The sequence below is a fragment of the Microcaecilia unicolor genome, chromosome 6 (genome assembly GCF_901765095.1).
Source record: "Microcaecilia unicolor chromosome 6, aMicUni1.1, whole genome shotgun sequence".
Classification (NCBI taxonomy): Eukaryota; Metazoa; Chordata; class Amphibia; order Gymnophiona; family Siphonopidae; genus Microcaecilia; species Microcaecilia unicolor.
The window spans coordinates 279,496,643-279,513,654 of NC_044036.1; the positions used below are offsets into that span (position 1 = coordinate 279,496,643).

Below are 17,012 nucleotides of genomic sequence, written 5' to 3' on the forward strand. Positions count from 1 at the left end.
ATATCTCTGTATATCTTCAGATAGTGTATGGGAACTAAAGTGAATGGAATGAATGTGGAAGAATGTTAGAAGCGTGGATATGAAAGGGTAAGTAGGAGAACCGGGTAAAATGCATTACATAAGTACATAAGTAATGCCACTCTGGGAAAAGACCAAAGGTCCATCGAGCCCAGCATCCTGTCCACGACAGCGGCCAATCCAGGCCAAGGGCACCTGGCAAGCTTCCCAAACGTACAAACATTCTATACATGTTATTCCTGGAATTGTGGATTTTTCCCAAGTCCATTTAGTAGTGGTTTATGGACTTGTCCTTTAGGAAACCATCTAACCCCTTTTTAAACTCTGCTAAGCTAACCGCCTTCACCACGTTCTCCGGCAACGAATTGTTTTAAATTTACTACATTGTAGTTTCATCGCATGCTCCCTAGTCCTAGTATTTTTGGAAAGCGTGAACAGACGCTTCACATCCACCTGTTCCACTCCACTCAGTATTTTATATACCTCTATCATGTCTCCCCTCAGCCGTCTCTTCTCCAAGCTGAAAAGCCCTAGCCTCCTTAGTCTTTGTAGCATAATTGCAAAAAAGTTTTAAAAATTAATGGTTTAAAAATTATTTAGATACTAATAAAGAAGAATTTATATTCTATATTGTAGTTACTTTGATAAAACAGATTTTAGGTATAGCAACTAGAGTGAAAATTTGGAATCTCATTTGAGTAGGTAATGAATATGCATGAGATCTATTTGCATTCAATGGAGGCAGTGCATGCAAATAGATCGCATGCATATTCATTGGGGAAATCCTGAAAACCCGACTGGATTGTGGTCCTCAAGGACCGAGGTTGGACAACCCTGGTGTAGATAGAAGGTAGGACCTGAGGCAGTCATTTGATTCCTATTTTCTGCAGGGTGAGATTTCCTACGAACAAAGGCTAAAACATTAATTTAGCTAAGTACATTGTTTTCTTACTCAGACATTACTATTGACGGCAGTAAAACTCAGTCTCCACATGACTCTGAGCAGAAGAAAGCTTTCGTACATTTCATTATGGTGCTTCTTACAGGAGTAACGGAGAAAAATAAAAAAAAATCATGCCACCTGAATCTTTGGCTAAAATCCAAGGGCTGGGTATGAGCTGCCAGCTGAGACTGGAGAGAATCTATACAACATGGGCTTGGTAATGCCCTACTACTGCAACCTTTTCTGGACACGATGATTGTCAGAACCATGGCTAAAGCAGGAGGACTGAACTTCCTAATAAAATAAAATGAATGATGACCTCTAGAAACCTGGTCATACCTATCACCATACATAAGTAATACGTAGGTCCTGAAAATATGTTTTTAGTGGGGTAAGCAGTGTGAATCAGTGTTAAATGATCAGATAGCACCAGTACCTTGGCTGGCTGGAGAATTCATTAATGTTTCTTTATTTTGCCAGCTCAGGTATGAAGCAGATTATAGGCTTGGCATACTGAGGCCCTGATGCTCAGAACCTAACACCAGCGTTAGAACCGATGGGGACTGGCGCCAGCGTTAATCTGTGCAGAATGCTCAGAGGGCTTTAGAGCAGGAAACAAGGTACATGCCAAAGATGGCCGTAACTTGTATTTAAATGTCATCAAATGGATGTTAATGAGATCATTTCCTATTCCCTCGCAATGCTCAGAGAACAGCGCACAAAACAAACCCTGCTCTAAACTCTGGAAACCTACCCCCAGCTCAGAGCTGGCATTTGGGGGGGATGGTTTGAAGAGATAATGTCATAGATTTTTTGTTTAAAATGTGCCAGTTTTGATATGTTTCAGAAGCAGAAGGAAGCCCATGCAAGCCTCGAAGAGCTGGTACTGAGAAACAAATGTGCGTGAGTCCGAGCAAACCTGAAAGTGAAAGCATACATTGGCATCTGTTTTCTGCACTTAAATATAAGCCTTTCAAGTGGAAAAAAATTGAAAAGCTTATATTTAAAAGCACAGAAGAACGGTGCCAATGTGTGTCTCACTTCTGGGTTTGCCTGGGTGTGTGCACAAGAGCTGCCTTTACAGTAAAACTCTTGTACTTTCGATTTCACAGCATGCATATGATTTGCAAGTCATTAACTGTGAGCATTGGGAAGCTACCTTTTGCGCTGTTCGCTTTTACGCCGGAGTTTTCAGCATCAGGGCCTGAGTGAGGGAAGGTATGCAGTGACAAAAACACCCTCTCCCTATCTCTGTTGAAGAATGCTTGGTACATCTGGCCATCACCTTGCAACCTTCTTTACAGGCCAGCAGGGTCTGATGTTCAGACCATGGGAGTTAGCTTGGCTAACCCTGTGGTTGGTGCTGAGCCTGAATACTCAATGCCGGGCTGTTTCCGGTGACTGGCCTTGAACATCCTGTATATTTTTGGCTGGTTCAGTCTTAACCGGCCAAGCCAGTGCTGGCTGGTTAAGTTTGAACTGGCCAAAGATAAGCCGGTATTCACGTGGCCAAATATGGCCACCAAACGTGCGCTGAAAATCGGCGGATAGCTTGTTATATCATGCAATATAACTGGCTATCTGCTTGCTAGTAACTGCAAATTTTCAGTGGGTCATGGCCAGCCGAGTGGGTGATAGCCGGTTATGGGGCATTTAACCAGCCAGGTGCTGATCCTGGCGAGTTAAATGCTTTTGAATATTGGGGGGGGGGGGGGGGGGGGGATGTTAGTGTTTTGCTATTAACCACTTTGTTTTTATTGAAACACAATCAAACTGAATAAGCATGAACATGTTTACAAGGTATTGCAACTAGCAAGAACGCCTGGGACTGTGTTTGCTGAAGCAATGAGTTTGGAATGTAATTTCAAATCACTTTTAAATGGTGTAAAGCATGATGTCTTCAGCTAGCAGGGAATATACTTGACACTGGTTTGAAACTGGGATTGGACTCATTCCAGGTAAAGGGAATGAGGTTTCTACCAGATAGCTTGGATTTTTATTATGGTCCATCTTGCTGCCTTTCCCCAATTGAAGGAAGTCACACTGGTTGGCATGCCTTATTTAGAACTTTCTATCCTGTCTAACAGAGCATTCCTTCTAGGCGGCATACAGGCTAAAAAGAGATGAAGTGTTTTTAGGCTGCTTGTATCTCCTTCCAAATTAGTATAAACCAGCCATTCTCTGCTGGAAGGAGTAAAAGAAACCAAAACTACAAGATAACGAGAAAGGCAATTCTTTATTCTTTTTTACCAAGAGTAATTTACAATTACAAATGCTAGTTTCTCATTAGGGGGGGGGGGGGTGCAGGGGACCCAAACATGTGGTCTAACTCTGCTTCTCTCCCCAAGGTAATGCTCTGATACAGCTGTTTTTATACCCTTTGTGTCAAGCAAGGCCTTAGCACTTATCTTCTAGAGAAACATTCCGTTTTCTGTTCTCACCATCTACCCCCACGTCTCACATTCTTCTGTCCATCTATAACTGCACCATTCTCAGGCATAGGAATGCCTTATTAGATCATAAGTCCCTGGCCCTCACGATTTATAGCCTTTGCCCTTTTTGACTCTGCTATAGAGTGCACAACTAAGTTTCATGGTGTTTACTTAGATGCTAGCAAACCATGAGCCCTGATACAGTGAAGAGGTCAACTAAAAGAGACACTCAAGGCCTGCTTTCACAGGTCTTAACCATGGTTCATATTTCATAGTTCATAACTAGCACTATAAAAATGATAAGTAGTAGTAATAGTAGTACCCATAATATACAGAAGACATACACAACTTATATGACACAAAAGGAAATTGGGTAGAACTACAATATTAATAGAAAAGGAGGGGGAAGGGAAGGAATATTGATCTCTGAGAGCTTTCTATTGTACAGTTTAAGCCAGGGCTAAATCTGTGGACACAAAGGACATGGAAATGTGGTGCTGCGGAGTGGGAAGGCCAGGGGCAAGAGCAAAAGGGCTGGATTAGGGTGCAATGACTATCTCTACTCTGCTCCAGGCTCACTTCCTTGGCTCCTCTTCCTTGCAGGTTTCTGGAAAGGATCAGCTGGGGCAGAACATCCCTATTGCAGTGGTGTAACAAGGGTGTTGGTGGTCCACCCTGGGTGCATGCTGCAAGGGAGTGCAGGGAGCAGCCGCGTAGCTGTTGGCTCCACCGGTTCCCTGCTCCCTCTGTTACTTCCTGTTCCGGGGTGGAGCCAACAGCTGTACAACTCATCCCTGCACCCCCAGGAGGTATGAGCAATGTGCTTAGGGGGCTGGAGGTGATGTGCCAGGGGGGTGTTGTGATTCACGGGTAGGGAGTGATTCGCTAGGGGGGAGGGGTGATGCACCGGGGTTGATGTGCCGGGGGTGCACTGGGGGAGGGCGCAATGACGATCCATCCTGGGTTGCAGCTGATCTAGGAACACCACTGCCCTAGTCTGCCTCTAAAGCCAATTAGCACGGGAATAGCATGCACATAAATCTGCATGGAATACTCAGAGGGCTTTAGCACAGGAATTTGTGCAGCAGAGATGGCTGCAAATTGTATTTAAATGTAGCCAAACTTATGTTAATGCCTTCCCAATGCTCAGAGAACAGCACACAAACAAACCCTGCTGTTACCACTGGAAAAATAATGCCAGCTCAGAGGTGGCGGTGGAAGGTTTGAAGTGAGGATTTCTTTTGATTTCCAGTTTAAAATCTGTTGGTTTTGATTCCTTTTGGAAGTGGAAGAAAGCTGTGCCAGTACTGAGAAAGAAATGTGTTTGTGAGTCCAGGCAAATCCGAAAGTGGTGCCTGTTTTCTGTGCTTAAATATAAGCCTTCTAAGTTAAAAAAATTGAAACACTTATATTTAAAGGTGCAGAAGAGCAGCACCAATGTGTGCTCCACTGCCAGGTTTGCCTGACACATGCGCACAAGAGCTGCACTTACCGCAACATTCTTCTGCGCTTGTGCCAAGCATGTCCCTCTGCTTTTACAGTGTGCATATAGTTTGAATATCTTTTTCTTTGAGCGTTGGAGATCTATTTTCTGTGCTGTTCTGGCGGTATAGGATCTGCGCTGTTGGTTTTACCGGGGGAGTTCTGAGAATTGGCCTTCAGGTCATTACCCCAGAAATTAATCTCTGGTTTAAGCCACCTGGAGCAGAGGAGGGAAAGGGAAATGAGACTTGATATTCTGCTTTTCTGAGGTTTTTGCAACTACATTCAAAGTGGTTTACATATATTTAGGTACTTATTTTGTACCAAGGGCAATGGAGGGTTAAGTGACTTGCCCAGAGTCACAAGGAGCTGCAATGGGAATCAAACCAAGATGCACTAAACAATCGTTAAAGCCCTTCCCTTACCGATTCCCTTAGCGAATCGGTAAGGAACGGGCATGCAATAAGGAAAGGGAATGCAAATGAGCTTCTTGTTGTAGCTCACTTGCATTCTCTATTCCATCTGTAAACAGTTGGCCAGTTGACTGTTTACCGATGGAATAGACGAGCTGCCCCCCCAGGTCGCTGCTGCCGCTCCCCCTCCCCCCTGAAAATGACGGCTTCCCGCAGCCCCGGCTTCCCCGCCATCCTCTGCACCCCCATTGTCCCGCCCCCGCCACCCCCCTGAAGTTGTTGCCACCGCCACTCCCCCCTCCGTCTGTCGAGGGTGGGCCAGAGAGGAAAGGAGGGAAATCCGAAGGGAAGCGATCAGTTGTTACTTGCTATAGCACCTTCACACGGAGGTGAGAGGTGCTGTGAGGGCCTGGCCCGGTGGCAGACGGAGGGGAGCGAGTGGAGGGGGGGAGCGGTGGCAATGACCTCAGGTGTTGTGGTGGGGCCGGGGCCACGGGGGTGTGGAGGATGGCGGGGAGGCCGGGGTTGCGGGAAGCTGTCATTGCAATGCAGGGGGTAAGGGGGAGCGGCGGCGACCTCGGGGGGAGGGGGAAGGACATCCATAGGCACAGCTTTTTTTTAATATATATAATGAAGGTCATCCATAAAGGACGTCCATAGGAAGGGGGAGGAAAAAAAAGCCAAGTGCACGTCAGGGACGTCCTTGAAGGACGCCCATGTTAGGCACTTTAGAAGGATGTCCCTGACGAGCACTTGGGACACGTAGCTTGTTTTTTTTTTTTTTTAGATGGGTGTTTGGCGCTTTCCCACTGGTCCCACAGCAGCCCCAGCCTAACGAGAGGTGCAGAACTCACGTTAGGTTTTCGACAGTAAGGGGAATTGGTAAACGTTAGTGCATCTCATTATAGTAGCCTTGCAACTGTAGTGCAGCTCTTTTGGATCATTTGCATTCTGTTTTCGTTAGCTGCTACTATGATAAGAAAATGGCCTTTAGTGCATGCCAGGGTTTACTTCTTGCTCGTTAATGGCTCGTTAAGTTTAGTGCATCTGGCCTTTAGTTCCCAGGATCAAAGTCCATTGCACTAATCACTAGGCTATGGTTAGAGTAGCAGGCTGGGAACTGGAAAACCCTGGTTCAAATCCCACTGTAGCTCTTTGTAACCTTGCACAAGTCACTGAGGGGGTCTTTTACTAAGGCACACTCACGTTGTTAGTACACTAAATGTTAGAGACGCCCATAGGAATGAATGCATTGGCTCATGTTTTTAGCGTGCACTAAAATTATGTGCGTCCTAACTTTTAGGATACACACAATTTTAGTGCGCGCAAAAAAAAAATGAGCTTTCCTTAGTAAAAGGCGGTCTGAATCCACTGTGCCTTGGGAGAAAGCAATGGCAAACCCACTCCTGTATCTTGCCAAGAAAATTACTGGAGAGGGGGACGAGTCCCTCATTGTTTGGCCACCAGGAGTCAACTCTGGCACATCTGGATCTTGATCTTAAGCTACCTATGATAAGTGCTGTACTAACTATATTATAAATTGGTAACTTTTTTGGGGGGGGGGGGGAAGAGTATGAATAAATTCTAAAACTGCATAGTGCATCTGAACTGCACTTAGAATTCATATTTAAATAGGCAGTTTTCAGAGGTTTGTTTTTAAGGGTAGACCTCTGTTTTTCCTGTAGGAAAAAGAGAAACCGAAAGCTTTCCTCCCTGTCTGGGTAAATGTACCCGCACTTTTGGAGAATAGGGCTACTCTTACCTGTAGTGAAAAGAGGTGAGTCTGGGGGAAAAGGGAAGGCAGGGCTGAGTAACCACATTTTGAAATCCCTGCATGTAGTTTCAGCTGTGATGTTTGTTCTTAGTGAAAGGCAAGTGCTGATTCTGTGGGTATTACTGTACAGCCAACCCCTTTATTTCAGAGGGAAATCCAGCCTTGGGTTACCCTTTGAAAATGTTCATGACCTGCTGAGGGAAAAGTCCATCGAACATTATTAATTTTTTTTTTTTTTTTTGGGGGGGGGGGGGTGCCGGGTTCTTGAAGCCTGGATTGGCTGCTGTCGGAGACAGGATGCTGGGCTTGATGGGCCCTTAGTCTTTTCCCAGTATGGCGGTGCTGTACTTATGTACTAATCTAGCTGCAGGGCTGTGAACGCTCTGCAGGGTTTCAAAATTGCCCATAAATATTTTCTCCCTTTGTGCACCTAGCAATAACCTTTGGTAAATCAGGTATCTTGCACTGCAACTAGCTGCTTATTACTTAAAGATTTTGATGTTTGTTGTAAACTCATTTTCTGTTGTTGATGGTATGCAGAACACTCCTGGCTGAAGCAGAAATGACTTCAATGCTACACAGCTTGGGTCACGCTTCATCTTTCATCTTCCACCCTTGTAGGTCATGCTTTCAGATAAAAGCAGGGAGGAAGAGTGGCAGGGGAGGGAGATCTTGATAGTAAATCAGGTCCTGAGCTTTAAGCAGTGCTTCTCATCTAGTCTAATTTCCTTTTATGACAGCCAGTGACAACCTTCATAAATACTGGAGACATGCTCTCTGCCTAACTCTGAGCTTCCATTTAATGTTGGAAACTAGACAATAAAGACAATAAAGAGTGCAGTAAATATAATTTCTAACCTATTAGAGTCACTATTCAGTTTTGTTTTACAACCTTTCAAACCATGCTAAGTAACACAATCAAGAATAAATGGTAACCTAGTCAATGCATTTCAGGTTTCAGTTCTGAGGTGCCCCAGAGATAAGGCAGATTTTTTTTTTTAAGAATGTCTATATAGTGCACCAACTATTTCACAAAAGCGATCACAGAGTTTATCTTTCAAAAATATGTGAATCAAAAACACATATATATCCCCTGTGCTTAACTTTGGTATTTGATACTTGTTCCAAACACTTGCTGGCACAAATTTAAGTGGAGAAGATAAAACTGTAATCCCAGGTCCTCTCCATGGTGTGCTTTAGAACTTTTTACCTTGGACATTAATTAAAAAAAAAAAGATTTGTACAATGATTAAAAATTAATGAGATCCGATACTGGACACCTCTGGTGCTGTTTTCATCTCAGGTGTATGAGCAAACTTAATTTTTTTTTCCTCACAGTTAATTGGAAGTTTAGCCTAACTACTTAATATAGCGCTTTTTTCTTAATTAATATAGGAGGGGGAGGGAGTTATCAACTTGAGCTACCATTAAGCTCATTTTTTCACAAATTGTGCTATTTTAGCACAGCGTCCCTCGTTATGCAATGAGACCTTGTGCTAAAATAGCACGACGTGGAAAAATAACCCGCCTTAACGGTTGCCCATGTTGATAACTCCCTTCCTCTGACATACACAGCTTATAACCAACCGTTTGCTTTGTGGATTCTCATTGTTGAACTGGCGTATCTACCTATTGCAGCAAGAGAAATATAATATGCCCAGTAGATCATGATTTTTTGGCTACTTTTGTTTCTCAGGAATTTTGTAGGATTGAGGTCAATGTTTTAGAAATTTTAATACATTTCAAGGACATACGATTTTTATATGAAGCGGAAGGGAGGGAAGCTCAAAAGGAATGTGAAAAAATAATTTCCCGTTGAGAGGATGATGGGTACTTGGAATAGATTTCTGGCAGAGGTAAAGGTACAATAGAATGGCACAATTCAAGTATGCTGGGAAAGAGACAAAGGGACCTCAGCAGTGGAGAGAGGGAGACTATTACGAACGGAGTAAGACTTGTACAAATACAGTAGGTAAATATATGCACACTGGGTGGAACTAATGGTCGTTCCCTGCCAGTATCTTCCATGACTCTAGTTTTCTAACCTTTTAAAATAAAAGAGAGACAGGATGTTGTAATATTTTAGCCACAAGCTGTTGAAGGAAAACTGAGCATCAGAAATTTTGGCTTTTTAAAAATCTCTTCACCTACATACGTTTTTTTTTTTTAAAGAAGGAATGTGTATGTGCAGTGGGAGAGTGCCATGTGTATGTGCAGATAGAGATGTGGGAGGCCTAGAGAGCTCATGATTTAGGATTTTCCTTTTTTAAAGATGTTCCCTAACAAATGTTCTTGCTCAGAAGTCAAGGGTGAGAAACAGACCAGGAAGCAGTCCTGGATAAAGCATACCCATACAAAACCTCTCACCTGAGTATAAAATGTCACAGGTCCTTTCCCTTATACCCTCATCGTCTTCTCTTGATTGCAAACACTTTTCCAAACAATCGAGGGTGATAAACTTGAAGTAGTTTGCACGATATTGGAAGTGCTCAGGAGCCACTGCTTCTTCAGAGCTGACAGCCCTATAATGTGGGAGTATGTGGATTTGGGTGCTAACATTTCTTCCCCCCAAAAGCCGAAAACGGGTGAAAAGGGATACTTTGGCCCCGGGATCTCACTTTGTACGTGACAAGGAGGCCAGCCTCACGCAAGGGAGATGAGAACTCCTTTCATGACTAGCCAAAATGTGTAGGAAGCTTATTAAAATAAATCATAAATAGTGAAGCCGTGGCACTGATCTTCCTTGCAGAAAATAGATTGCAATTCGGGCGGGAGGAGGAGGGTGGTTAGGGACTGATCGTGCTGGAGAAAGCCCTTGGGGTGGGGAAGAGGAGGTGTGCGAGCATTGGGAGCGCGCGCACGTGCCTCTTTATCCACCACATCCACCTCCACCTTAGCCGACATTCTCTCTCTGCCTCTTTCTCCCGCAGGCTCTCCTCGGACGCGGGCGCCAGGAGCGGGGTCATCCTGGACATCTCCTCACTGAAGATGGCCGAGCTGGACACGGAGGTGCCGCCTCTGCCTCCCCGCTACCGGTTCCGGGATCTGCTGCTGGGGGACCAGCCTCTGCCCAACGATGACAGGTAAGCGGGGAGCGCTGGCCAGGGTGCTGAAAAAGTGGAGTCGATGCACGCTTGCACATACAGCCCCTGGTTCACGCTGCCCCTTTCCTACTTTTTCACGTTTTAGGATTTCAAGGTTTTTAAATTGGAGCTTGCAAAGAGAGAAGTGTGGGGTGGGGTGGGGTGGGGTGGGGGGGTGGGGGTAGTGGTAGAGTACCTTCCTTTTCTTTCTGCTGTACAGATAGATTCATTTTTTTTTTTAGCTGGTTTCCATTCTTGGTACTGGAAGTTAGTGGGAGCATATGCTCAGACTGCTGGGATGGTTACGACTGGTATCTTGCAAAGATCAGGTTCCGAAATGAGCTGATGCGCAGAATTTGGTGGGGAAAGGTTAGCCACGACAGCTGTGTCTTTAAAACTGTATTTGAATCTCAAAGGTTTACGTGCAAAGTTCTTAAAATACAAAACATCTTCGTGTATTTACCTTTCTAAGTTTATTTTTAGAGGCTATGCTGGCAAAATGTTGTTATGGAACAGTTTTGTCTTGTACAACGGTAAACTTTTGTGGGGCTTAACTATATTCTGTATTCAAAATTTTGAAGCCTGTAAATACCAATATTGAAAAATGTTATAAGATTTTTACCTAACAGACGCTCTGTGCACACTATTGCCTGTGAAGAAATGGTTTACTGATGAGTCCTTCTTGAAAGTAAACATTACGAAAGTACAGTATTTTCGTTCTTTTACTGTTTATATCACTGGTGTTTATTAATTGAATTTCTGTAAAGGTCTCAACCCTCCCTTCTTACATTATTGGATTGCTTAGCAGGCTCTGAACTTAAGATGCAGTTAGCAACTTTAAACTTTAAAGTATGAATTAAGGCAGTTCACTTATGACTAAGTATTGCCAAGTTCAACACAACATGTCAAAACACTGCTGCATAGTATTTTGTAAGTTTGCATGTGTGTTGGTATAGCCCTTTGAAATCACTGTTGTTAGGATGGCAGTACATGTAGTCTACTTCTGAAGTGAAGGGAAGAGTGCCCAAGGCCATTCAGGATCATGATGTTACCATGTCTAGAGAGAGACATTATTTTTGTTCTGATTTTCTGATCAGTAGTAATTTTTTTTAAAAGATACCACATCAGGTCAGTGCTAGGTTCCTCTTCCAATATAATAGTGAAAAGAGGCAGATTCAAAAAGGTTTCAGGTTGGTGGCCTGGCAAAAAAAAACATGACTGGGTTTGATTAGGAGAATAGGATTTTAAAAAGCTGTTTGAAATGGAGACTCTCCCCCCCCACCCCCCCACACTAAAGAGATAGACATTTTACAGGATTGTGTAAATAATATCAATAAGCCTGTTTATCGGTCTATTGTGACATCCACAGGTATTAATCTTTTGTATTTTGGAGATGGCCAGACAAATAGACAGCTGCCACATTAAAATGAGTTGTTCTTTTTGACCCTGAAACACAGTAGAATCAAGTTAGGTGAGTGGTGGTGGTGTTTGGAGGGGGGGGGGGGGGATAGCTACCAAAGTTGGCCAGTCCTGCGTTTTGAAGGCCATGACTACCAAACAACTTATTCAGAAAGCCCTCACCTTAAGTCCCAGCAAGAAAAGTAGACAGATGACAAATGGCTAGAGATCTGCATCAAAATAAATAGCTCTTTTTCAATTTAAAAACATAATTAAAAAAAAGAATTTTCATGCCTCAGTGATGGTGCATGCTTTGACATGATCAATGCTTAATTTGTACAGTGCACTTAATGAATATAATGAAATTATATAATAAATAGCTTAAAAAAAAAGAATCTGAAAGCCATTTAAAACATTAATCACATTTATCTTAGATCCTGTAAAGGAACCTGAATTCTGAAATAATGCAATGGAATTAATTCAAATTGTTTTTGGAGTAATATTTGTGTGGAGAGGCCTAGTAGAGGTATTGGCTCTGGAGAAAAGTCCAGTGAATTTGGAGTGAAATACTGTTTTTGCTCTCATTTTGTGCATGACTGATATAACATTATAACATCGTTTACTTGTCTGGAGGTAGAGAATGACACGGGGACAAAGTTTGTCCCCGTCCCCGCCTCATCCCCGTGGGTTCTGTCTCCATCCCTGCCCCATCCCCGCAGGCCCTGTCTCCATCCCCGCCCCATCCCCACAGGTTCTGTCCCCATGGGCTCTGTCCTCATCTACAGAAGCCTTGAACACTTACGATGTTATATTTAAATCTTTTTATTAAAGTATAAAACGGAACAATGTGCTGTGCAACTGTTGTGTATAAATTACAAATAGAAAACAATAATAACAACGAACAGCTATAATAACCCTCCTTCCCACCACCACCATCCTCTACCCTTCCAACTAGAAAATGACATGGGGACAAAGTTTGTCCCCGTCCCTGAGGGCTCTGTCCCCATCCCCGCCCCATCCCCGTGGGATCTGTCCCCGTCCGCACCCCATCCCCATTGGATCTGTCCCAGTGCCCACCCCGGAGGTCTGTCCCCATCCCCATGGTTACTGCTGTTCCCCATCCCCATGTCATTCTCTATCTGGAGGCAACAAATATAAGATCTAATTTAGGGGCCCTCTTACTAAGCTGTGGTAGAAGGGGGGCCTTGCGTTAGCAGCGGCAGCCGTTTTTGCTGTGCACCAGGGCCCTTTTTACCACAGTGGGTGAAAGTAGCCAAAAATGAAATGGCCATGTGGTAAGTTCACACTTCCCTTGCGGCCATTTCAGGGGGAGCAGTTACTTCTACCCATTGAGGGGGGGGGGGTAACTGAACAGCACACAATGCTGCCTGATTACTGCCGGGTAACCCACTGTGGAAATTGTTTTTCAATATTTCTGCTAGCGCCAGAAATGGCACACGCTGGGGGTACGGTGTTAGTTTCGGGTTGCTGCATGACAGCACTTTAGTCAAAGAGCCCCTTAGTGACACTCAGCCTATGACATTCAGTGAATCACTTCAGCAACATGACAAGCCTGAATAACAACATCCCAATGGTATCATCTTGTAAATGCTAAATTATATATTCTAGTTTCATTTGCTTCTCAGTTTTTAAAAAAATACTTTGTGTTATGAACAAGTTAGAGCAAGGTCAACGAAGATTTATACATGGTTCTTGAGGCTGAGGTTAGATATAACTCTTCCATTCATGACTTTGGTTCGTATATTTTTACTGCTCAATTACTGTCTGCTTTAAGTAATAATCTGATCTTAATAGAGGCGATGTAGTGAATATTAAGTAGTTCTCAAATAGTTATGCATTTGGCTCACTATCCTTCACCATAGATATAGCTTGTATTATTGTCCTTATCTGTTCCTTGGGAATTGTAGCAATGTAAGGCTTGCAAACATTTACTGTATCTCTTCCACATTATGCACCCAAGCAGCCAGAAGGATGCTTGGGTGCATAAAGAGAGGCATGACCAGCAGGAAAAAGGAGGTGATAGTGCCGTTGTATAAGTCTCTGGGGAGGCCTCATTTGGAGTACTGCGTACAGTTCTGGAGACCGCACCCACGGAAAGATATAAACAGGATAGAGTCGGTCCAGAGGGCGGCTACGAAATTAGTAAGCGGTGTTGAATGCAAAAATTATAGGGACAAGCTTAAGAACCTCAACATGTATACGCTGGAAGAGAGGAGGGAGAGAGGAGACATGATAGAAACGTTTAAATATCTCAAGGGCATTTATGTACAGGAAGAGAGCCTTTTTCAAATGAAGGAGAGCTCTGGAATGAGGGGGCATATGACAAAGTTAAGAGGGAATAGGCTTAGGAGTAACCTAAGGAAGTATTATTTCACAGAAAGGGTGGTGGAGGCGTGGAATGGCCTCCCGGTGGAGGTGGTGGAGTCGATGACTGTTCCAGAATTTAAAAAGGCATGGGATAAGCATGTGGGATCGCTTAGGAACAGGAAGAATTAGGGGTTACAGAGGATGGGCAGACTGGATGGGTCATATGACCTTTATCTGCCGTCATGTTTCTATGTTTCTGTGTTTCTATTATAGGAGCTATGTGGAAAGTGAATTCTTAGTCCTTTTACTAAGGTGTGCCGAAAAGTTGCCTGTGCTGGTGTAGACACATGTTTTGGACATGCGCAGGTTAATTTTTCAGCGCACCTGCAAAAAAGGTTGTGTGGAGATGCACTCGGCATATTCTATATACCACATGGAAATTTAAGTCTATTCAATAAAATTTAGGTATAATTTAAAGAATACGCATAGGTGTATTTTTTTTCCAAGCAGAATTTTCAGGTGCCATATATGGAATTTAGCCCTAAAGGGATAATTACCTAAAGTCCTTTTTGCACATATGTGGCTATATATATACCGAAATGGCCTCTTCTAAATACTGACTGGCAAAACAGAACGTGTGCTTTCTTGTGATGGTATTTACTGTGCTGGAAGGCATGTATTTGGGCAGAATTTAAGTGGAGGATGCTTGTATGCATGTAGATGATAAAATACATCATACTTAAAAATTACACATGGCATTTATATTTTCTCCAGGACACCTCCAGGGCAGGTGTAAATGTCCATGCCTGCAATGGAGGCACTATTCCCTGAATTCTCTATATGGCACTCAGGATTGTGTGCATAAATTTGGGTGCATGCACAATTGGCGTGCACCATTTAATTGACTAATGAAATAATTAGCATGAATAATTGGGCCCTAATAATCAATTATTAGTGCTAATTGGGATTAATTTTACGTGTGCATGTTTACACGCCAGGATCCCTGTGTAAATTGTATACACTGCTTCAAAAAGAGAGCATGGCCATGGGAGGGTCAGGGATGGATCAGGAGTGTGCCTGCAATTTAAGTGTGCTGTTATAGAATAAGGGGAATCCATGTCTAATTTAGGCATGGTCATGGTGCTAAGTGCTATTCTATAAAGAGTGCCTAACTTTGAGTGCCGTTTGTGGAATAGCGCTTAGTGCATATTTTTGGTGCCGATTTTTCAGCACCATTTGTAGAATTTGGTCCATGTTGCCACTTACGCTAATACTTTATAGCAACAAGTAGATGCCTACTTGCCTGACAATATACTTAAACTAGGTGCCCACTTATAAAATGACCCTCTAATTGCATGGCAACACAGATGTATGTGACACTACCTGCTGAGGTGGCATTAAGTGAGCTGCATTATCTGCTCCAGTTAGTCACAGCATTCTCCACCACTTTATCAGCTTAGGGGGAGGAATTCTGCAAATGCTGCTCAAAAATGGGCACTGGAAAAGATTGTTGCTAAGAGCTATTCCTATGCCCAACTCTGAGTGCGAGACTTATGTAAATCCCAGCGCCCAAGTTGGGTGCAGAGACCTACTAATTTATAACAGTGCTTACAACGTTTTGCAGTACCCCTGACCTGCCTATGTCTCTCCCATGGCCATGCCCCCTTTTGGGTTGTGTGCTATGGGATTTAGATGCCCAGCATTAAAGAATAGCGTGCAGCCTGAAGCACATGTAAATCCCAATTGATGCCCATTAATGTCAGTAATTGGTTGTTAGCATCCTATTATTGATGGTTAACAGCTTGTTAGGCAATTAGGAGTCCTTTTATCAAGCTGTGGGAAAAAGGGCCCAGCACACATTGCCGTACGGTAAGCGAACTCTTACTGTATAGCTGTGCGGCAGGAAGCTCTTACCACCACCCATTGAGGAGGTGATAAGGGCTCCCACGCTACCTCGGCGGTAACCGGGCAGCACACAACGATGCCTGATTACTGCTGGGTTATCGCTGCATAAGCCATTTTGAGGGGTTTTCTTTTCCCTCCCCCGGAAATGGCACACGCTTGGGGCGGGACTACCGCCGGTAGCCACGTTGGGCCGACAGTAGTCCCAGAAGAGTGAGCTGTAAGCTCGCGTTGGGCTTCCCGCCGCTCTGTAAAAGGACCCCTTAATTTGCATGTGCATCTCGGAAGTGCACACTTATCTGTGCACCACATATAGATTCTTGGAGTTAATGCAAAAATTAGAGTTCACATTGGGGGTAATTTTATAAAGTCATTTTCATGCATATATTGCCACACATGTAAATGGCCTATGCTAAAATAAGTTTGATTTATATATATAAAGTTAGTTTGGAGGTGTCCCTTTAAACTGATGGAAAAAATTTTTCCAACCCATATAAAGAATATATATCTCACAAATGGAACCTCAAACCTCCTAACAAGGAACAATACTGAAGTATTCACAATGCCTTGTATAATCAGGAGTAGGTTAATATCATGGGTTCCTATTAAGAAGGAAAAAGAGAAAAAAAACCCAGACGCAAAAACTCATGCTACATGAGAAAAACGAATGGGACGAAAAAACTCTCTTTCTCTCTTTCTCTCTTATCAATAAAAATTAAACGGACACCAAAAACCAAACTACCCAAAACTAACCCCAGCCCAAAAGAAGACTACCTTAAAGGAGCCCCCCCCCCCCGGGAGGAAAAAGAACCCTGAAATTTAATAAAGTTTAACACAGAGCCTGAAATAGCCAAGGCAAACACTTATATACCCACTCTTACCTAATAAAGCATACAACAAGCATGCCAAATACAATAGCTAAAAAACAGGCTCAACATCAGTTTAATCAGTTGCAATGCATGATCATTGATCAAGTATTTATGGGTAAGAGAGGGGGGGATTTTATTTTTTTTATTTTTATATTTATTTAAATTTTCCAATATATCACCACATAAAGTGAATATGCAATCGGCATTATTTAACATTAGGAAACAAAAATGATAATATATATCTTTACAGCCCATTTGTCCACAAGTTAAAGAAATTTGATTCCAAGATTAAGGAAATTAAAAAAGAAAAAAATACAAAAATTAATAATCAATAGATGCTTCCTCTGGTTCAGACCCCAGCCTGCTAAAT

General features: G+C 43.2%; 1 protein-coding gene across 1 annotated transcript in view; it reads left to right on the forward strand.

The window, feature by feature from the left end:
• The first annotated feature begins 10,050 nt into the window (after positions 1-10,050).
• Positions 10,051-17,012, forward strand: part of KCNT1 (potassium sodium-activated channel subfamily T member 1) — a 418,934-nt gene continuing 411,972 nt past the window's right edge. Inside the window, exon 1 of the mRNA XM_030207584.1 lies at positions 10,051-10,145. Within this exon, the coding sequence (XP_030063444.1) occupies positions 10,051-10,145 (95 nt within the window). The remainder of the gene's footprint in view (positions 10,146-17,012) is intronic.